This window comes from Pseudochaenichthys georgianus, chromosome 5, assembly GCF_902827115.2.
Source record: "Pseudochaenichthys georgianus chromosome 5, fPseGeo1.2, whole genome shotgun sequence".
Classification (NCBI taxonomy): Eukaryota; Metazoa; Chordata; class Actinopteri; order Perciformes; family Channichthyidae; genus Pseudochaenichthys; species Pseudochaenichthys georgianus.
In genome coordinates this window covers 14,711,643-14,734,938 of record NC_047507.1, presented here as the reverse complement: position 1 = coordinate 14,734,938, position 23,296 = coordinate 14,711,643, and the positions used below count along the sequence as shown (strand labels likewise).

The window sequence follows — 23,296 nt, the reverse complement described above, 5'->3', positions numbered from 1 at the left end:
TAGGTGCGTGTGTTGTACAGTGTGTTGTACAGTGTGTAGGTGCGTGTGTTGTACAGTGTGTAGGTGCGTGTGTTGTACAGTGTGTAGGTGCGTGTGTTGTACAGTGTGTAGGTGTGTGTGTTGTACAGTGTGTAGGTGTGTGTTGTACAGTGCGCAGATGCCGCGGACAGACGGGTCTCAGTTGGTTTGATGTCCTTACTTTTAATACTTGCAAATACAACTTTTGGCCCGTAATTTCAATTCCCCATTTCAGCGACCAGAGAGAGAGGGGGGGGGGGGGGCGTATATCCAGTCTCTGACTGTGTTACGTTATTATGAGAGTGCTCTCATACTTTAAATTGTATATATTTATATAAATATATTTGTGTGTGTGTGTCCGCATCTGTAGCCTGTTATTGTCTCATTATACCGCACTCTCAATGAATTCAAATAAAATATGTGGGGGAACAATGTTCAGCTGATCTAACAGAGATTATAAAATATGACAACCGCATAAAATAACCGCATACTAACCGACAACCGCATAAAATAAAATATGACAACCGCCCATATCCACCTCCCCCCTTCCGGGGGGAGGTGGATATGGGCGGGGTCTCTGCGGTGTGACGCGGCGGGGAGCAGACGATAGCTGCGACGGCAGATCACTCGGTTAATCGGAGGTCAAGCAGCTGGATCCGGGAAGCAGCGTTAGAGATGGCGACAGGCCTGCCCAGTGTTGTTGTGTTGGCGTTATGTGTGATTCTGGCCCCTTCTTGCTCCGGTTAGTATCAATTTGTTAACCCGAATCTATCGTTTTTTCTTCTTTGTCTCTGTAATTGTTTTTATACACTGACCGTTTTTTTCACCTAAGCTTGGTTGGCTAGAAATCGAGGCTTTACAAAAAACATATCGAGGGCGATGTCAGCAACGTTAGCCTCGCCACCGAGTCTGTTTAAGTTAAGTTACAACATTGTTCTCACATTGTAACTTTAGGTTGTTAACATTCAACATGTTAATGGAAAATCAACTGGTCCATCGGGTTTTCATGATTTAAAGGAAACGCCGACTAATTTGGGGGAAAAAACGGACTAAACTGTTTTTGCTGTTTCCCCAAACATAGTTATTTTTCCAATATAATATGATAATTTTAAGATAGGATTAATGTTCTGTCTTTCCATAGAAAAACACAAGCTATTGCAGTATTTATAAAACATGAACAGCTCTAGCTAAACAACCCCAATTTGTATAAACAAAGGTTGACGTATTCAGGTAGAATCAACTCCTCTTTATACTGATTTGTCAATAACTAAACATTATAACCTTAATTGAATATAGGATTTAATGCAATAGGTGGATAGATAAACAGAAAAAAAATAAAAAAATACAGACAGCAGTGAAGTGAAAGTGTGGCCACCAGAACGATGAGAGCTGTGAGAATGAAAGCATGTGAACAATGAGGTAATGCATGTTATTTAATGTAATTTTAAAAGTTTAAAAAAAGTCCGGATAATGACTACTATGGATATTATTAAATATCAATACACATATTAATTTGATTGTATCTGCAACTTAGTACTGTTCTTTTTCTTTTCTTGAGCAACCAAATCAAATACTCACAATGCTTAATATAGAAGAAGACAACATTTGACACGTTTGCCTAAAACATTTAGTCTATCCTAAAGACTTCCTGTAAAGTTTTCTGTCCATTATCAAATCGATAAATGGACTAAGTGTTTTAGTTTCATTAGGTTGTTCTAAACCACATCAAACCAATATGTTCTTGTTTTCCATGTGTGTCTTTCATCAAACTACTTTCATATTACTACTCATATTTGACCCATCTCTGGCAGGTCAGCACCATATAGCTTTGTCCTAAGGGGTAGCTAGCTAACCTTTCTGTTTGCTCTCTTGCAGCCGGGGACAATGACTGTCAGGCATCCAATCACCAATCCTTCCAAAAATGCAGAATAGGATTTTGCTGTGGAAGCTGCACAAACAGATACTGCTGTTTTGAAACTTTCCAAAAGCTGACTGAGGATGCACAAGATCACTGGTATTCTATGTTATTTTGTAATGGATTGTTAATTGCCTTGAACCAGTCTCTCTTTGTCATTTTTATAAAATGTGTCGTCACAGTTAGGAAACTATGCAAAACACAGTACAGCAACAGGAAGGATGTCGTGTCTTCTTGTGCACGACCACCGGCATGAAACTAATGTCCTTGCTTTTTGTCTTTTACAGTGAACTCTTTAACGATTCTTCCTCACCAATGCCCATGGTGCTTGGGATTGGGGGCTTCGTCACCATTTTGCTCATCTTCATCTGCTGCTGTGTGTGTCCCTGCTGCTGCCTGTACAAGATGTGCCGCAAGCCAAGCCGTAAGAGAGCTTCCCCTAATGATTTAATCTCTCTATTGTTGTTGGTGATGCTTTGTGGATAAAGACCTGGGGCGTCATTTATAAAGGGATATACGCTCAATAAATGGCGTACACCAGTTTCTACGCAATGTTTGCGATTTATAAAATACTAACTTGACGGGAAAATGTGCGGTCCTCCACGCAAACTCTGACCCATGCGTACGCACTAAGCACAAAAACGGGAGAGACGAGAAACTGCGACACCGTTGGCAGAAGGAAGAATGGAGAGAAATATGTGGAAATAATACCATAAATAAAATGTTACCTCTCATTTATCATATATGAAGAATTCATTTTCAAACATTGACTAAAGCCAATCTTAAAATGATTAAACAAACGCCTGTTTGTGACTCCTCAGTGCACACAAAAACATAACTTGGAGAAATAAATAAATACGGATATGTTATTTAAAACCACCTCCAATATGTTGTGCTAATGTTATGAAATGTTTTCTCATAAATGATGCGGTATGCAGGAGGACAGAATTCCGTCTAAACTGAGGCCGTTTTGCATTTCTATAGGTTGTAGATACGAGCATGGTTTTATATACTATCATGTTTAATCGTTTGCCAATACTTGATAAGTCGCTCGTAAAACACAGGAGGTATGGAAACTAAGAACACCATATGTGGTAAATTGTACAGCTAATATAACACAACACATTAGTTGTATTTCCTTTAACTGGTGGATATAGAGTTGCTGCGGGGAGGGGGGGTTGAGCTGCACAGGCTGCAGTGGAGACGCTGCGCACAGCTGATCGACAGCTGGGACACAAACCACCAAATACAAAAACATAATTCAGATCCAGTCGTCATGACTCCACTCCGGAGGGATTCCCCGATCATTTCTTAGAGTTTCTCATCAAGGGGGTGTCTCCTGTCCCCGGTACAAACACACTGCCTGAGGAAGGCTATGTGTATTTCTTTTGTCATGAACTTTTTTCGGACCATTTATTTATTTATGTTGGTGACGATCCGACCTCCATGCTGCTACTCTGGTTCAAACGGCATCCACCAAACAATATGATTTATCTCGACCTCCCCAAAATAACCAAAATCTGACACAGTGTGAGATATCTTTTTTAGCTGTTCTGTCGTCATTTCCTGCAATCTTCTTCATAAAGTCAGTCAGAATGAATGGGCGTTTCTTTGACTATTTATAGGCAAATATGGGCGTTACGTGAAGCCCGCAAAAGCTGCACCGCTGCTGTACGCACTTTCCTCGCCGGTACGCAATGTTTGGTGAATCGGAAAATGTCGGAACATTTCTGTACCTATTTTTTGGATTACGTAAGCAACCTTCCCACGTGAATCCTACGCACGGCGTTATAAATGAGGCCCCTGGCATGTGGTTTATTGGCCACAAGTTGACCGCCTACATATTTTTTTCATTTCTATATTAAGGAGTGCAGATTTAACAGACAATACAACCATTTTTCACATTTCCTGGTTTTGGTTTTCTTATTACAGGAAATTGCACTACTACCCCTCTTTTGTTACATATAAGGACACAAACAGAATCCCCCACCCTCATAAGAACTGGAAAGACTGCCTAAATCTTTACAAAAAACTATGTTTCAGGTGCACCAAGCATACTGTAGATGCAAACACTCTATGTAAGACTCTGATGCCTCGTTTATTTGGTTGTTTTCTCAATCGTCTCCATATTTAGTAACCATATCTTTAGCAACAGGGAACCGGCAGAAGGGCAGCATTTGAGGAAACTTTTTTTAACCTTTATTTCCATGTAGCAAAGTGTCATTCTTCTTAACTGTAGAAAGACATTACAACTAAAGTAACTACTATCTTACAAAAGGTCTTAGAAGCTTTTTGATGAATGATGAGGTAGCATGAGGTAATTACTGGTAGAAGGATTGGGCAATATGATATACTAGAAGACAATGTAGTTTTTGTTTTGCTTACTAGTTCACCAGCCAAATCTTAATAATTGTGCATGCTCTAACTACCTGACCAAAACAAAAACCGGTTGAACGCAACAGGACTTGAACAAGAAAACAGTCTTTAATCTAAAATGTATTTGTTTGCATGAATATGTCAACTTGGGCAGGTAAATTGTAAAGGGGCCCAATTGACTTCCTCAAACAGATCAAGGAAGTAGTTGTCAATTTGACTGAGGAAGAAAATCATTTTGATTTGCATTTTAAGGTGTTAAAGCAATATGTCCCTTCACTTTAACACATGAGCCCTGATCAACCAGTTTGAGTATTGTTAATTAGTTAGGTATTGTTTTATTCAAGTACCATGGTAAAGAGGTTGTTCATCTTGTGAGTAATGTGTTTACAGCATGTGGTTCTGTTGCTTCTGCAACATGTAGATGCATAGATTTCATGCACAGCTTCTTGACAGCTTTTTACTTTGCGGTAAATTAAATGTGTTATTTGTTTTGGGGGGATCTGCGTTAATGAAGAAGTCAGACTCTTGGTTTCCAGTGTGTTGGAGTATGTGTCTGCTTAGTTTTGAAAACTCAACATCAGGGGACTCATTTTAGGTCTGCTGGCCAACCCACCACATGACTTTCATTACTGCAGTGACAGAGTCTCACTAATAACATCGACATTGAGACGCAGAGAAGTCCCCGAATCACTAGGAAATGTTACACTAACAACAGTTGCAAAAGGGAACTTTATTTATTGAACTTCTCTCTATACAGAGCTGTGGGGTTCCTGGTTTTTATGTCTCTCATGCTGCATGCTGTGCAGGTTTTCACTTGGCTTTTTTGTGAGCTTCTGTGGTGAGCAATGTAACTTGCAGGATGATAACCCACCCGTATAGTCATCAGTGGTAATTGCTAGTTGGAGTTTGTGCTTTACCTAGATCTAACTTTAGTTTAATCACCAGAAAGATCATGCCCTTACTTCGTTTATGCTACTGTTGTATATGGCAGGGCCTGTTCATTTTTCCATGCTTCGAATAAGGGCATTAATCTGATGAATTAAGGTGCTTAAAAAGCGCGTTATTGGAAAATATTGTTTTAATCAAACTGTTGTTCAACGATTAGCCTTTGGATATTCAATATTTTTGTGATTGTCAACCAATTCATAAAAAGCAAAGTATGACCAAAACAAACGAAAAGTTGATTATACTAACAAGTAATGTCTGTGTAGCCAGAGCCTGATATATTATTCCTGTGTGATAAACAAACATGGGTGTGTCCACCCATTGCACAGGAACCTCTTCCTTAATTACCAGGAACATGTCTATACACTGTAGTTCATTATGAGTCAGTCCAACTTACACCAGTTATTTGACGATAACAAAAATACAGAATATTAACACCCTCATTTTTTTCGTTGGCGCTACCAATAACATTGGGTTACTCTGTAAGTACTTTGTATAGCTTTATTTACATCACCTGCATTAATGTAACCCTTTTCTTTAAATGTTTTCCATTCACATCAAGGGAAACAATGCTTGGTACAGGGAGTAATGTAAATATAAGCTGTGCTGTGAGTCTCTACGTTCACGTTCCAGACACAGAATTAGGGTCTGCATCTATGTTGTTTTTAAGCAGGAACTGTGTGCCTCTGAGCAGCGAAGACCGAGTGAAGCTCAACGAGTCTTTACATGCGAGTTTATCTTCAGCCTCTAAAGTCCTTTTCTCTCTTTATAGTGCTCCCACTTAGGGGCGGCAACAACAATTACTTTCATTTTCCATTATGGATGCTGTTGATTATCTTCTTGATTTATGTATTAGTTCTTTTTCTATAATGCTTAAGGAAATGGTGAAAAATGTCAATACATTTTGCTCGAAGCTTGTTTTGTCCTAAAAACTCAAAGCTTTGCAGTTTACGCCATAGAGGATTAAAGCAATTAGAAAATATCCACATTTAAGAAGCTGGAAATATACTTTTTTTTACCTAAAAATAATAATACAAAACAATCTATTCGCTGATAACTTGTGTATTAATTTTGGTATCTCTACTAAAACTGGACATCACGCATCATGTCCAGCCATTGACTTGCTCATCCAGAGGAATTCCTAAAAAATGCCCCAAAGTGGAGTAAGGCACCTTAGTACTGTTTGAGTTTGTGAAGCACATGCGCACACCGTCACATTCTTGCTCCTCCTGTCAGATTGGTCTTCACAGCCAGCTTGTTCAGCTTCTGCCATTCAGCATTTAAGCTCATGCAGAGAGAGTGCTAGGCTGAAACATGCAGACAGATATGTAGACTCCCTACTTGAGCTGTTGCATGTTGGGATCAGATCCAGGAATGTCAGAGCTCCACCTCTTATGACTCATTGTTTCCACGACAACCACAGTGGGGAAAACTCAAGACCATCCCACGTCATTTACAGGAAGTGGTCGTGATGACTCCCTCTGTGCCGGGGAAAAAAAACATGGTGGGGGAGTGACGGACACACACAAGCTCACACATGCATCTTTCTTCCAACAGAAATACAATCAAGAATATGAGCTAGGGTGGTTCATTGGTTTGGTTTCTGTTTGATATAGATTTATGGAAATCTTGTGATAAAACAATGTTAAGCTTCCTTGATTGAAAACGTAATTAGCACTGCACTTTATTGCCTTATGTTCCATTTTAGCTTCAGTTTATGAAAATACAAGATGTACTTAGGTACATTAACCTAAGAAACACACACACTCAAACTGCATACGGCCTCCACATCCTCCACCACAAGAATAGGACGCACAGTATGCTATCGAAAAGGCAACACCCAGGGAAAAGAAAGTCCAACAAACACATACAGCTGCTCATAAAGCTGAATTTGTGTAACGAGATAATCACTGTTGTGAACTCAGATGAACCTGTAAAGAACTTCATTTAACTTCTCTACTCTTCTGGTAGCTTTGAAAGTCAAAGGAAACTGTTTAGAGGTATGTTTGTGTGTAAATAAACATGTACCAAAACACATGTATTTGCTCCATTGGAAATTACACCCTTGGGTCCCTGTAGGAGACGGCCTGATTTAAGTCTCGCTGCATTTTTGTTGAACAAACTGATTATGAAATCTGAACTTCTCTTTTGTTTAGATATTGTAATACTTGGTTCTTTGTATTATTCTTTGTGGTAGTGGTCATGCTTTGACAATGACTGCTGGTTAACCATGTGACTGAGACTTATTTTAGGACTTTTGTATGCCAACGTTAGGTTTATGTCAGCCAACCAAAAACTAGCAGATAAGACAAGACTAACTTAAATTGGTATACATTAGTTTTAATTTAGCCTTCTTGCTCAGCAACTCCTCCCATCACTTCAACTGAGACTGTGATTAAACCCTTGCCTCAGCTTTCGTTATCTGTATTTATAATCTGTTTCTGTGTTGTTTTTGCTTACAGCTGTGATAGCTACCACCACACACACCACTGTGGTTAACACCGCTCCTCAGCAGTACCCCCAGCAGCCAACCTCAGCCGGACAGCCTCAGACCTACCAGGGGGGCCAGTACCAACCCTACAACCACGTCCCAGTGCAGCCCGGTTATGGTGCCCAGCCTGCGCTCCAAGGCTATGGACCACAGCCGGGGCCCCAAGGCTATGGACCACAGCCGGGGCCCCAAGGCTACGGAGCACAGCCGGGGCCCCAGGGTTACGGAGCACAGCCCGGGCCCCAGGGTTACGGAGCTCCAACCATGCCAACACCACCCTACCAAGGACAACCGTTCACAGCCGTACCACCACCATCATACTCGGAAGCCAGTGAGTGTGGATTTTTGTAATAACCTAGACAAAGAGTTACAGGGTGTGCCGCTGCCAAAATGAATATAGAGGAAACACTGTGATGAGTCTGACAGCCTGTTGTCAAACTTCCCTTTCTGTAACACCTTCCCAGTGTAATTGTCATCACCATTTTGTTACACAAAATAATGAAACCAAACTAAATGTATCCTTTTAAAAGGGATATGCAAAAGATGGACCAACGCACAATTTACTGTTTTAACCCAAAGTCTTATTCAACGACCTGGATGCATCTTTGAATTTACTCATCGAAGCTCCAGAAATGTTATCTTCCTCTGAATGGATTTTAGCATCTTGTGTCTATTTGTTTCATTAGTATAGTTGTCTGTGTACTTAATACTGAATTTAAAATGGGTACACTTTGTATTGTATCTGTAGGCAATGGCTGGAAATTAAGTTTAGTATAATCCAGTTTATTTTTATGTAGCACACACATATATAAAAAAAGACTGTAGACAAAGTTAGAACATTTGAGCAGGCGATGTTATACGCAAAACATCTTTGTGAGGATGCCTGTGCTAATAAATATCAAGTCATGCCAAAAAAGTTTCAAGAGTAAGACATAAAAGTTTACAATGAAATGCAAGACTAAGTAGTGTGTTTTTTTAAAACAACCAGCCCGCTACAGAAAAGTACCCATAAACACAGGATAATGACCCCTTTAATAAGACTGTAGTGTTGAAAAACACGCAAACCACGTGATGTATTTTGGGGCTTCAATGTAGCTGCAGTCGGAAGTGCGGGTGGGATAAATGCTGGGATAAAGTCGGGTCATGTCTACATGTTTTTGAATAGAAAGTTAAACGTTTTGGTTACTTTTGGTTGAAAGAGCATACGTTTAACTTTACTGTTGGAGCATTTGCAGCACTTTGTCCTCATGCCATGTTTTCTTTTTGTTTACAGTTGGTCCCAGCTACCCTCCCAACCCGATGCCTTACAGCCAGGCTGCGTTCTCCCCCGGCCAGCCGCCGTACCCTCTGCAGCCCCCCGGCCAGCCGCAGCCCACCGCTCCTCTCCCAAACAAGGACTTCCTGGCCCAGCCCGCCTACAACCCAGATTTCAATGGATAGTGGGCCCCAGTCATACTCTCTCAGCCACTTAAAACGTGCTGCAGCATTTTTCAAACTTGGCAGACCTGGAAATGTGCAATCTAAATGGGATAAAAAGATTGTTTTGTCTGTGTGTTTTGATTATAAAATATGTTATAGTTGTTCTGTAAAAAGGTTGCCAAGTGAAAATGTTGATGTTATCGGCTCCTGTTGCATGGACTTACAATATACAAGTGGCACAATTGTTGTTTTAAAAAGAAGAAGAAGAAGTTATTAGTGACTCAATCTTGGTAATTTTAGTAAAGTACAAATACAACCACTAAGTCTCTATCCTGGCCCGACCCCACAGAACCTGCCTGACCTCTTCATCCACCATCCACAGTGATGGTGGTCACAGCCATTATCTCATTGCTTTCTTACCTTTATTTTAGGCACAAGTCCTTTGAACTTTTTTTCCTTTACTTTATGATGCTTTAATGTGTTATTTGGGAACAAATCAGGTCAAACGTGTCACGCTTGTCACTAGAGGTGTCCTTGTGGAAAGTATACCTCCCATTGTTTATGGGGTAACGGGGCTTTTTAACTCTGCAGCAAAAGGGAATGCTCAAGTTGATTAAACAAAAAAAGCCTTGCTTATGTTTTCAGTTACAAGAGACACACAAATTGTTCTTTAATTTTTTTACTCAGGTTGTTTATCTTACAATATGTTTTTCTGAATTCAACTGCATCGGCAGCTTTGAATTAAATAACCAAATGAGCTCTGTCCCTTTTTTTAATTTTCTAAACATCAACAGAAATACAAATGTTATGCTTACAAAATGCAGGAAAGAAAACTGTGCCTTCTTAGCCACATTATGTTTGTATCACACTTAGTGTGCATGTCATTTACAACTGTTTCAAATACTATGTTTGAGTTATTCATGTTTGTTTGTCACATTGTTTTTGCCACATGCAACTTTTTAACTTTCTTAACTGAACTGTGTACTTTATGCATCTTTTAAAGGTCATACTTTTTTTATTCAGTATTGTGTTACTTGCCTTATCTTTTCAAAGACTGCACCAGCATAGAAGTAAGGGATAAATTAGTAGTCTTTTGTTTTATACAAAAACAAATATGCCTTTCTTGCTTTGCCTTCTAACTTCTGCTTTGTGAAATGACTTGAACTGTTATGCTAAAATTACCTTTTTTCTTGTGACCCAGCTGAACCTGGAGAGCATTTGGTCTTTTGAGCCACCATGACTTTTCTACTTCCTCTCTTTAGACTTTAGTCGTGGTCAAATAACTAGTACCAATAGTAATTCAATGTTTCATTGTCACAGGTACAGGTATCAGAACGACCATCAGTCACATCTATGCTGTGGCTCTTTTGGTTTTTACAAACTTACATATGAGACATGCCAGTCAATTATTGGTGCCTAATGTCCTTGTATATGTTTGCTATTTGCAAAACAGTTAGTCCATGAAGAATGAGCATATGTTACTTACATTGATCACACATTTGTCTGTGTATTACATTGTGGGCTTGCCTTTTGTGTGAAATCTTCCTTTATAAATGTGTCCTGCCTGTGATTTCAGTCAAGTGTTGATTCTTTAAGAGTACTTTAATATGGTTGTTTGTATTTGTATGTGGACTACATCCTTAGTGTTCATAATGAAAGACAAACCAGCAGAGATGTACACTGATTCCATCTGTTTTCCCCCTTGCAAGAATAATTTTCATTGATCCTACTCTGACATTATGTGTACATTACTTTTATGTGGTTTAAAACCCACCATTCCTGCAAAAATAAATTAAAAAATATATTTTTTCCGTTTTACCCCAACTTTGGTTATTACTTTTTTAGAATAGAAGAATAAACTATTTAATGATTACATATGAAAATACCAACCAACACTAAGACAATGAGCAATTGAGTTTAAGTAGTCCAAAATCACAACTTTATTCTAGAGTGACTTTACAATCTGTAAAATATGACCAAACTCTGTCTTTAGACCCTCACACCCTCAGAAGAACAAGACTGAGAAGCTTACATTATTAGCCCAGGCTAAAGCTGTTGGTAATATCTAGTTAGTTTTTCAGATATGTTTGAACTGGACCGTTTCAACCATAGATATGGTTTCAACTGTGACCAGATGATGGCGCTAAATGAAAAGTTAAAGAAGATCACCAGAGGGAAAACTACATTTGCATAAAGGTTTTGAATATAATTCAAATCTATCATGACTTAAAAAAAAAAGAAAAATAGCGTGAGATTACTTTTAATGTTTGTATTTATGAAAAAAAAAAGTATTGTATGTAGTAGGAAAGTACTAATGCATCTTCCAGAAGCTAAACCGGAAAATATTTCAAAATAAACGACGCGCTTGCGTAAAAGGAAAACAACAAAAAAGTGCATCGTGTACAACGCATATGTAGATATTATATAATAAACAAGAAGATTGTTTCCATGGGGTGTTCGTATAAAAGTACATTCCGAAAGAAATCAGAACATGTTTTCTCAACAATACATGTAAGATATTTTACATTGAAGAGATATAAAGTTTTACTTCCGGATCCACTGCCGTGACTTCCGTGTTGTTAACAAGCTACAACTGGTCGGCTACAAGGCCCGGTTTATTAACTTTAAAGTTTTTAAAACTGTCAGCAACCGACGGGATTATCGTGAATACGGCCGAGTGAGACCTTCAATTCAGTATTCAGGTCTGTATCTACTGTCTGTATGTTTTATTGAAACGGTTTCTCATAAAGAAAACAACCATGAAACATGGTGTAACTTGTTCGTTTTTTTCGTGTTGTTGTACCGTTAGATGAGATGCTTCAGCGTTGTTTTCACCCTCCGTTAATGTCTTGTTTACTTGGCTTTTATGTTAGCTTAAATTATATGTATAGCTCGGTTAAGGTAGTTTAGTCAAGAGTGTGACGATGCTAACAGCCTGTAGCTAACAGCCGTTCAGTTTGTGTTGGTGGTTAGCTAGAATCAGAATGCAGTTTATTGCTATGTAGCTTTTACACATTCAAGGGATTTGCTTTGGTGTATAGTGGTGCAAATATGCACAACATAAGGAAATAGGTTGTAAAGGAAGGTAACACATATAATGATCATAACAAATAAAACGTTTTAAAAAAACGATTAAACATTAAAAAGAAATAAAGTATTTACACCAAATATAAATAAACTGAATAAGCTAACAAACTTAGTAGGCTACAATGAATATATGACATACTCCAGTATATTATATTTTAAAGTGGAGGGCTGTGCAGATGTTCAGTGAGGTAGGTAGGGATATATAGAAATGTGCAAAATATATGAAGAGAGATGAACATGACAACAATTAACAAAACGATTGACAATAGGTGGAATAATGTAATGCATATCTTAGTTTTTGTTCAGTGTTACTTAATATGCTCAATATTTATTTATAGCAGTCTGTAGTAGCTATAGCTATTACTTACAGCTTGTCGGTTTTCCTCATAATTGATTTTACCTCATACTGTAGCTGTAATCAATGTTTGCAGTCTACCTAAACAAGCTGTGAAGAAAACAAACAAACATAAAATAATGAGCTATCTCAACATCCTAAATTAGGAGAACAAAAAACGGTTCATATTTTTCAGTCATTTAAAAGTAGGTCAGAAATAATGAATAATAAAAACACAAATGTAATCGACAAAGATCAGAGAGTTATTTATGTCATGTCAGTTCAAAGATTGCATGATTACATTCTTGACTTTTTGTTGACACTGATAAGAAAGCCTAGTTGATTTTGATAAACCGTAAATAACAAATGTTTGTACCGCTTAAATTTATCAATTGTTCTTCACACAACAAAAACCCTTAGAACAATATGTGTGAAGTGTTACACAATAAATAGCTGCAAGTTAATATATTTTAATTCATTTTAACTGGCTTTCTTAACGGTAAAGGTCAATGTGAGCTTTACAGCTCATATATCCAGTGTTAAACCTACATTTCTGCTCTTTTTTATTGTCTTATTTATGCATAAAAAAGCTGTTGGGCTAATGCCCCGGCCACACGATGACGAAAACGGCTAAACGCATAGGATTAACGCAAACGCAATCGCAAAAAAGCTTCCGTCCACACGCAATAGTCATCCGGATAGTGTCAGTCCACACGAGACAGCTCCGTTTAGCTCCAACCGCTGGAGAAGCTGCAGTACATATGCAGGAGCCTGTACGTGGCGCTGTAACTTCCTCCACAGAAGCAGCGAAGAAGCATGGTTGTCATGGTTGCCCTTCTGTTTATTCTCCGCGGTGCGGGCCGAGGGAACCGGGCAGAGTTTTTCGCCAGTCAATGTGTATTACAGTTTAAATATTCCGACAAAATTATAAAAGTGCCGGTCAAAGGTCTTTAAAACAAATGAATAACGACTCTATATAATATAATAATAAAATACACGGAGCCTCTCTTTTTCCTCCCTCTCTTTGGACAGCGCCAGTGTTTCATGCAGCAGCTGATCCAGTAATGAGTGACCCGGCCGACAGTAAAAGTAAACATATTTATAACTAGTTTAGGTAGGCTAGTTTGAGAGGTGTCTCCGTCCTGTCAGATCGCGTTTAGGTCCATATCGAGAGAAAGATAAATAATCTGAATTCAGTGTAGTTTACTTTGAGGCGGGGGTGAGCAGCAGAGGTGGAGAGAGGCGGGGCTATTGCCTCATCATTATCAGAAAATGCTCGTATAGGGCATACACATGGAGCCGTTTGACCCCCCCAGAGCGTTGCGTATGCCGTTCTATCCACCTTGGGACCCGTTATCGTTTCCGCAGTCGTTTAGTGCCGTATTCGGTCGTCCTCGTGTGGCCGAACGGTCTATATGACACTAAACAGTGACGCAAACGACCGTTTTCGTCCTCGTGTGGCAGGGGCATACGTTTCAAAGTTCAAGTTGGGAAATATGTTCCATTAAATGTCTTTTTTGTGTTTCAGATTCAATATCACACACAGGACACCCTGGATGGCCCAGGTGGTAACAGGTAACATCCATTGGGCCATATTGTGAAACATCAGTTTGCAATGGCCAGTCACTTCCGCAGCTACATCTGGGACCCCGTCCTCATTGTGAGTCAGATTGTGTTGATGCAGTGCATCTACTACAGCTTCCTGGGCCTGTGGCTAGCTGGAGTGGACAGTCTGGTGCACACCAATCGGTCCCTGGATCAGATCTTCAGCTATGGTGTAAGTAAACAGATCTCTACCAGCAGTAGGACACATGTTGACTCCTAAAATGTTACTAATATTTGCTCTGCTTTGGCAGCATCTTGGTTTTTCATCGATTCAGGGAAGGCTTTCAATGATGGCATTCTTCTTGAATTCTCTTACCTGGTGAGTCATTTCTTAAATCTTTTTTTGTAAGTCCAAAAACATTAGAGCTGTGACACCTTTTACTAAAATGCTGTTGTACAATGTTCTCATGATACAATGGCATAACAGATTTATGACACCTGCACCACTAAAGGATTTCCACCAGAAGGACTTTATGTGGCTAAAAATAGTTAACATTGAAATAAAAGATCATTTTTATAGATTTGGCAAGACTTTGACATTTACAAACTTGCAGAGGCTATTTGTACACTCACAAATCTTGTCTGAAACATAAATAAGCATGACTGATTACAATATTTGTCTCTGTCTAACCAATCCTGCAGCGCCCTTGGCCTGTGGTTCTTCATCCGTCGGGGGAAACAGTGCCTGGACTTCACAGTCACTGTGCACTTCTTCCATATGATTGGTTGCTGGATCTATAATGCACACCTTCCAGCAGCCCTGTCCTGGTGGCTCGTCAATATAGCCTGCATGGCGCTGATGGCTGTCCTCGGAGAGTACCTGTGCATGCGGACTGAGCTCAGGGCCATCCCAGTCAACACTGGACCCAAATCTAACCTGTGAACTTTTCTGGACACCACGCTTTGTGGACGTTTAACCCCTGAGGAACTTGCTCGGAAAAAGTTTTTCACAAATGGAGCACCTTCATCATCAAAATGTTGGATTGTCATCTCTTCAAGTGATTCACCAGATAAACTGATCTATTTATTCATGGCTGTCTGCATAATGTTGGACAGTATTAACTCTGTAGCATATTAAGATACATGTTTTATTGCTTATAAAAGCAGACATCGGTTTACACATTTCTCTGAACCTAATGACTCTACATTTTATTCTTAGTAATTCCTTTTTTTGTTTTCATTTTAAGTACATCAGCATGAGCATCTAATCTGCTAATTTTAAGATTTGCGATATTCCTTATTTTTTCCATTTCTGTGAACATTGTGAAATCTAACAAACTTAAACAAGGGACAAAAATGCAACTGAATAGCAACAACAGAAATGATCCTCTGCCTTTGTGTTGGTGTGATAACTTGCCTGTTTGATATACAAACTTGACCATCGTGTTCAAGGATACTGTGGTTTTAAAATTAAATAGTTCCAGTCAAATCTCACTGCAATTTAGAGATGAATGTGTGCAAAGTCACCTACAACAGCATGTATTATGTTTTCTTACAGCTGTATTTATAAGCAGGAACTGATACATTTCCCCATTCGAGTTATTTAAGGTGCTGCTGGATTGCTTTCTGTTTCCTCAGAGCTGCTAAAAACACAGGACACACTGCATTTATTTGCTAATAAACTGCATGGTTGGAGATATTGATAACATAATATTATTATCTGTCCGCTTATTCTAATTTGAACAAGTGATGCGCTTTTTGTTGCTTCCTGGGGCTAGGTAATGTAGCTGTTTTGTTGAGTTTAAGTTGAGCTTGACTTGGCCAAACGCTCTCTGGGAGGCAGTGGTGGAGTGGATATGTCTAAGGCTTTTATTGTGAAAGGGAAATCATGATCTGACCGCAGAAATAATTGCTTTCTAAAGGGAAGCTTCAGATAACCTTTGTAAATAAAGATGGGTGTGTTGTTTTTTTTACAGCCATAATCAACATTTACCTAATAATAATAAATTAAAGCAAGCATGCTGTATTTTGCCACTTTTTTAAAGTGAAATGTTAGGAAACCAGTGCTTTGTTCAAACAAATATACTTTTGTTTTTTCTAAATGGCTTATTTTTCACTTCCTGGATTAAGTTTGTACATTTAGTATTGCTCGATTTAGTCATCATTGTCAAGTCTGTAGAGCATGTTGCACAGTGGGTGCTGTTTGTGTCCGTCTCTTTACGTCATGATGTATTATGCAGACATAGTGCCCACTTCGGGGACAGTTTGTCAGCCACCACCAGCTGTGCTCTGACAGCAGACTGTCTGTTTGTGACGAGAAAATAACAGAAATGTGCAGCACGGGTGGTTTCTGGAACAGCTTTCTAATTCATCATTGGCTTTTAAAAACCTGTCCAAATGAACTGCCTTTTTCTTGAGATGTACAGGTTCTGTAACGCTTATATTTTTATTCTGTGTGGTGACTGAAAGGGTGGCCAAAGGCAGTGTCTGAAATTGGGTTTCTAAAGTGTAGAATTAAAAAAAAAAAGCTGCAGGGATTGATATTTTACAGTTGTATAATATTTAGACATTTGGGGAAATACACTTTTAAATGAGAAGATCAAATAACTTTTAGAAAAAGCTAGCCTCTTACACCCACTACCTCTTAAGCGTACTCATTAACACATTGTATCTTTTTCGATTTAAACCAAAGTGTTAAAAATGCTGTGGTGTTACCTGGGTCAAATTCTTTCTTTGATGGGTTTGGTAATAATATGCTTTTATGAAAGTCTTTTCTTAGGTTTTCTTGCAAATAAACTGTTTCTTAATGGTAGGCTAAGCTAATCAGCTGCTATATGTATTGCTCGGTATTCACACAATCACGAATGATATCAATCCTCATTTATTTTTTCCAGTGCAGTCCCACCATTTCTTCAGTTGCTGGAAGTTTTCAAGTGCAATGCTACCTTTGTATTTTCACACAGTTACATTCTTGTAATGTGTTTACATATCTTTCTGTTCTGGAAAGATATAAATACATGTAGAATTATGGTAAAGTACAATTACTTTTGTGTAGAAGCTGTTTAACAAAAGATCACCAGTCAGTATGGAAATATCATGTAAATCTAAGTCAGGAAACTGAAGGTGAAAAAATAATTGGCCATTCTGCTTTAGATGTCAGAGATAGGTCCTCTAATGAGGGGCACACCACAAGCGTGTCTTTAGATCTCTGAAAGGTTTCCACCCCGATCCATCCCTTTCCCCTCTTCTGGAAGTGTCCAGGTGGAGAGAAGCAGATGGGAGCTTGCTAACGAGTTGCAAAACACCGGTCCCGATCCTAATTACCAACACTTTGCTTCAGGGGGGGCTAAAAACAGAAACTCTAGTAAGTGAGTGGAACAGCAGCGAGGACTGGCTGCATCGATTAAAGGCTCCACTGTTTTACCACTTTCTTTATCTTTAGTTTCCACCGTTTTGCTTAACACACACCCACACTGTATGTTTTAAACACGGTGCTTTATTATTACAAACACATTACTTTGCCATATATTGCTTTATACAGTTGTAAATAGAGTGCTTTTCTATCAGTAAACTGAAAACAAAACATGGATGCTTGTTTTTACATTCAGAAGTTCTCTCCATGTTGGTATAATGCTAATGATAACAGTTGTTTTCATGCTTTCTGCACACAAAGGGATGAGAGTCCTCTTTTTACCGTGACCGTACATATTGCTCATGCTTTGAGGACTGTTTTTGTCATTCTCAGTACCAGACACACACAATGGTTGACATTATGCCATCACTCGTGAAACATGAAATAAATAGAAACGACTAGAACAAACATGCTGGAAGAGGTGGAGGTGGGTGGATTCAGGATCTGCAAAGATGCTATAACTGCATGCGCAGAGCAATACCACTGCACATGCAGTCCAAGGTATCATCAACAGACTGTTCATTATTATGAAGTCACTAAAAGTATCATGCATTTTGGATCAAAGGTATAAAATATTCAGGAAATCATCCATATTTTTAAAAAGGCCTATGAGGACCGTCAAGATTAAAAATAAATATGCAAATGGTGACACAGTTTTTGAAGAACAAACAAATAAAACGAATTGATACTTTCGCTCATTCATTTTCAGTGTGCTCAGAATCTATGATGAGCACTGCAATAAAACATCATATTTATGTGAGGTGATTTCAACCTGAACATTGATTTTGTAATATTACAATTTGTGATACATCACACAGCCTATTGGCTACCAGTGTTACATGAGTGGAGATCTTGCCATTTATTTTTGTTTCAAGCTGTAACAAAGATGCTTTTTTTCTGTCGAGAGTCAGTCGTTCTTGGCTGCTTCTCAAGTTTCAAATCATGCCAACGTTTCTCAAAGGAATATAGATTTAAAGCATTAAACAGATAACTTGAGCAGCACAGTTGGTAATGTATTTTGTTTGATATTGTAAATATGCAATTCATTAATCGATAAATCTGTAATTGAAATACAATTGATACAAAAGTGATTGTATAGATATCTTACAAAAATAAGCAATTGTTTTGCTGTTGCATAATATTCTACTCAATTGGTGAGTTTTTCAATTGAAATAAATGATGTGTTTTAGTACTCATAAATATGATTATTTAGGGAGTTTTCATAATATATCGATTCTTCCTTAACAATCTCTGCAATATATCCACCCATGTGTAGTCTGTATGCCATACTGTGTTTATGAAGTAGTTTAAAGTGATGTTCTGGTGGTGTTTAGTGTCAGGATGTTTTTGGTGTCTTTATAGCAGCCATGCAACATCAGCCACAATTGGGCCAAAGTGTTGGAGGGGTAAAGTGGCTTGATTGTCACAAGCACAAACATTTAGCACGCTTGGCAACAGAATAAAGGGGCTTTTCTCCTTTATCTGGATGGTGTTTATTCGCAGCTTTAGTGTAATAAAGTTGGAGTCCAGTCAGATTAATGTCTGGTTCCATCTTTTTCATGGTTTTTCATCCTGTTGTTTTAATGACTGATAGTGACATATGTATGGGGATATTGCTGTATTTTTTTTTTTTTGCTGAAATGCTGCTTTAAATGTTTTCTTGTTATGTGACAGGTAATTATTGTATGATGGATTGTTTTTATTTATACAAACTCACTGGGGATTAAAATCTAGCTCTTGTTTAAAGGAATAGTTCCACTTTTTCAGAAATACACTTAAATGTGCTTTTGTGTGACAATCGATACCACCTAGTTGTAGACTAAAGCTGCTATTATAGTTTTTATTGTTAAATCTGTACTAAGTTGTAAAAAGTTGTGGTTTTACAGGGATGTTTCAAACTATTTATTGGCCATGGGAAGTTAGAGGAGCTGCTTAGTGCTAAGCTAAACTAACTGGCTGATGGCACTAGCATACTTATATATTTAGAATACAGACATGAGGTAAGTATATCGGCTAAGTCCCAAAATGTTGAACTATCCCATACAACACAATATACAGGAAGAGGGTACAAAAACATGAACACCTTAATGAAAACCACAAATACTGCGTCCTTTACCTGTATGTCTCTCAACAGTCCACTCTTTGGTGCAATACATTTAAGTATAATTGTTCATAGTCTGCATTTTTATAATTCATATTGCATATAGTGTGTATTTACTTTGATGTTTTTTTTCTTACTTATTTTTACAAAATTGCTTCTGAGAGATATATGCAAAAATGTACCTGCACTGTCCTGTACCTGCAAAAAGTCAAACTATCCGTCAATTCTTATTTAATGTAATTTCATCTTATCTAATTTGATCTAAATTACTATAATATAGTCTTGAATGTAATATAACTAATAAACAAATGTTTTCTAATTGAATCCAGTGAAACCTAATCAAAACTAAACATTAGAACCGACAAGAACCAAACATGATAATAATAATAATAATAATAATACAAATAAATATACAATCTTCATTAAATTAGATTGCAAGGGTGTTCATGCTTTTGTGTCTACTTCTTGAATATCAGTAATCCAGAGCAACAGGTGTGTGACTGACCTGCTTACATTGTATCTGAAATCCTTTGAATACTCAAGTCTGTCTCGGTTGATAAATTGGCTTAAATGTAATTTTCTCAACTACTCAGTTTCTCGACATAAGGGGGGATCAAGCTGAAGTATTATTCATCCAAGCAAATATTGATGGCTCTGTGTGATAATAATCCTTATCCTCTTAAATCCTTGGCTTTAGTTTTGAACTCAAAGGACTGACCCAGGGGAATGTGAGGCCCTCACCCTCAATCCCCACCATCTATACAGGATACCAGTTGGGCCCGGCCATGATCATCGCACCCATCAGAGGCAGTGTGAGGGCTGCCAGAGGCGAGCTGATGCTGGGCGAGGAGCTGGGGCTGCACAGGTCGAACAGACTTCCCTGGAAGCGCATCTTGGTGGAGTCCTGCCTCAGAGTCTCCCAGATGGAGCTCACCTCTTCCTGACAGTCAGACAGCGCTGTGAGGGCACACGTGTGGAAAGCTTCCCAGTGGCTGTGGCAAACAAAAAGATCATCAGATCAACACTGGCGTCTGTCAAGTGTTTATCCCGGCTCCAGCATGCAGACCTGCACTGTCTGTCGTGGATTAATTCGCTTGCAAGTAATCTATCAGTCAGACGGCCACGATGGCTTCACGTAAATCAAACTAAGCTTTAATTACCATGGCAACTGCACCGAGAGTGAAACAATATCGCAGATGATATTGCAAGAGGGCAATTTCCGACAGAAGGCTTATGTGTAAATCTTTGTCTTCAATATACAGTGCTGGGGTTGTAGAGTGCGTGCAGTAACAATGATAAAAAACGTCCCCAGAATTTCATTACTACTGCAGCAAAGTCATAAATTATTTAGTATAGTGGCTCAGTGTCTCAGCACCATTTCTCTATTCTCCCTCTGAGATTGTGGCTTCTGCTCTTTTTCTCTCCAGCATTTTGTGAGACAGCTTCTTCAAACTGTGTCCGTCTATATTAATCCACTAAATCATGCCCTACCTCCAATAAATTGAACAGAAATAAAGTTTTGTGTTCAGGGCGGAAGATTAGTGGTTTTCACTTTTTATTCTAACACATCACTTTCAGCTTACAGTTTTGCCTTCTCTGGTTTAATGACTCCATCAGTTTAATTACAACACATACAGGGGATGTGCCATGTGTGCAAATGCTGCATGCTGTTCACACACTGCCTCACTAATGAAGTTATCATCACCTGCACACGGCTGCCACTCCCGTCTCGCTCGTCACGTTCTCCTGATAGTTATCCATGCTGTCTCCCAGCTCCAGGACACAATCAGAAAAGTCCTTATAAATGTTCTCACACTTAGCGTCAGCATCCAAGTCTCCTGACACCATCAGGGACAGAAATACTGCAAAACAGACACAGTGAATGGCTTTATTAGTTATTCATGATAATTCATTTATTGTTATTTCCTCATTCTGGTTCATTTTTCCCTACCATGTTCCCCACATTATTACAGCTAAGAATCATGCAACTTCTGCTACAATAACCACAATATTAATGTAATGTTTGTTTTAGTTGTTTCATGAGGCTATGCACAGGCTTTTCATTGCGTTTACTATGGGAATTGAAATTTTCAGGAATTTCCCTTCCTGTCATTTAGTATTCACTTTATACAAATGTCAGTGGGCGTTGGGCTGTGAAGCAGATGTTATCAGACAATAGTTTTCACCACTGCACCCCACACAGTGTTTTACTTTCACATGGGTGTGTAATGCTCTTTTTCTGATTTAATTGATATAAAACATGTCAATACAACATTATGCAAGAGGATTTACGCAAAGCAAGCAACACTTACAGACAAAATATTAAGTATAAATATAAAAGTAGCACTTGTGGGACATAAATCGTATTATTTTTGGATATTGCATGTCCATAGGTCTGCACAATAAAGAGACCCCACTATACCGTTGATGGGTGTACTACAACCTCCACGGTGCAGGTCTCACAACCCCCATGCAACACTGATGGAGATAAAAGATAAGACACATTTCTGATGTGTGAAGATAAAAAGAGGCAGTTTTTTGTTTTCCTACATCCAAAGTGACTCATAGTTTAAATAATACCCACGAAGCAGCTTGAGATATCTTACCCAGGGCAAACGCGAGTATCCCTCCGATCTTCGTCGACATAAAAAATCCCATATCATCCCATCTCAAGCCAAGCGGAGGGCGCGGGATGCTGCCGAGGCACTCGTGAAAAGCAATTTAAAAAAAGCGGAGCTCAGTCTCACGGAGCTGCTTATCCGCCCATCATTAACGTGTGTCGGTGTGTATCAGAGATGAAGCGGAGATAAACACTTGGTGTGAGCCTGTGTGTGTGTGTATAGTCTTTTTCTGCTCCGGCCGACTGCTGACGTTACCTGCCCCCCGGCGCGCGCTGAGCTCATCTTCTTCCCTCTAAGCACCGGACAGCTCTCACCTCCCCGAGGAGGAGGAACCTCCGTACAACCCTCCTGCAACACTCACGCAACACCGGCAGGACTCTCAGGATGCTCCTGCGTGTTGTTATCATCCACTTTCTCATAATTTGTATCTTATGTTATCTCAATGTAGGAGCTTCACCCTATTCCACTACAGATGCTTAATGCTGTATATTATAAAAGACTGCAGCTATAATATGTTATCAGTCCTGCATGTCCACAATGAAAGTATTGGGTGCATGCCATATTTTACAGTTGCATTGTCTCCTAATTATTTCCTGGGAATGACAATGTAATTTGGTAGGTCCAATATTACCGTAGTAAATAGTCCTGTGTTATTAAAATGATATAGATTGTCAATTGGGAAAAAATTGATGCCAGTATTCAACGTGTTCAATTGCAAAATGAAATAAAATTAGGATCTGAAAAATATTTAAAGAATCTAAAAAGTAATATGTGAGTGTCAACTGATTGGAGATAAAGTAGAATAGACTGATCTGTTCATTTAAACTCAAATACATATGTATTTATCATGTATGCATTTTCACTATTTTCTGAGGTTGTGTAGCCCAAACATTCATTCGATTGATAAATAATTGTAGTTGGAAACTAATTTCATTTTAAGTTTCCTTGAGTTACATTATCCACTGAAACTGAAGACTGCATAAACATAAGTAGCATAAACCACCAATTGTCATAGAATACAGATAACTGAAT

At 38.7% G+C, this 23,296-nt stretch overlaps 3 protein-coding genes across 3 annotated transcripts; 2 read left to right on the top strand and 1 right to left on the bottom strand.

Moving 5' to 3' along the window:
• Nucleotides 1-602: 602 nt before the first annotated feature.
• Nucleotides 603-10,734, top strand: LOC117446802 (protein shisa-5-like). Its single transcript, XM_034083230.2, has 5 exons — nt 603-760; nt 1,894-2,032; nt 2,221-2,357; nt 7,717-8,076; nt 9,019-10,734. The coding sequence occupies exons 1-5, from the start codon at nt 694-696 to the stop codon at nt 9,183-9,185; spliced, it is 870 nt and encodes a 289-aa protein (XP_033939121.1). The 5' UTR covers nt 603-693; the 3' UTR covers nt 9,186-10,734.
• Nucleotides 10,735-11,731: 997 nt separating this feature from the next.
• Nucleotides 11,732-15,841, top strand: sys1 (SYS1 golgi trafficking protein). Its single transcript, XM_034082340.2, has 4 exons — nt 11,732-11,866; nt 14,114-14,362; nt 14,442-14,509; nt 14,833-15,841. The coding sequence occupies exons 2-4, from the start codon at nt 14,201-14,203 to the stop codon at nt 15,071-15,073; spliced, it is 471 nt and encodes a 156-aa protein (XP_033938231.1). The 5' UTR covers nt 11,732-11,866; nt 14,114-14,200; the 3' UTR covers nt 15,074-15,841.
• Nucleotides 15,842-17,610: 1,769 nt separating this feature from the next.
• On the bottom strand, nt 17,611-23,262 carry LOC117446260 (neuritin-like). Its single transcript, XM_034082341.2, has 3 exons — nt 22,250-23,262; nt 21,349-21,505; nt 17,611-20,635 (listed from the first exon to the last, which is right to left on the bottom strand). The coding sequence occupies exons 1-3, from the start codon at nt 22,299-22,301 to the stop codon at nt 20,401-20,403; spliced, it is 444 nt and encodes a 147-aa protein (XP_033938232.1). The 5' UTR covers nt 22,302-23,262; the 3' UTR covers nt 17,611-20,400.
• Between the last annotated feature and the right edge of the window lie 34 nt (nt 23,263-23,296).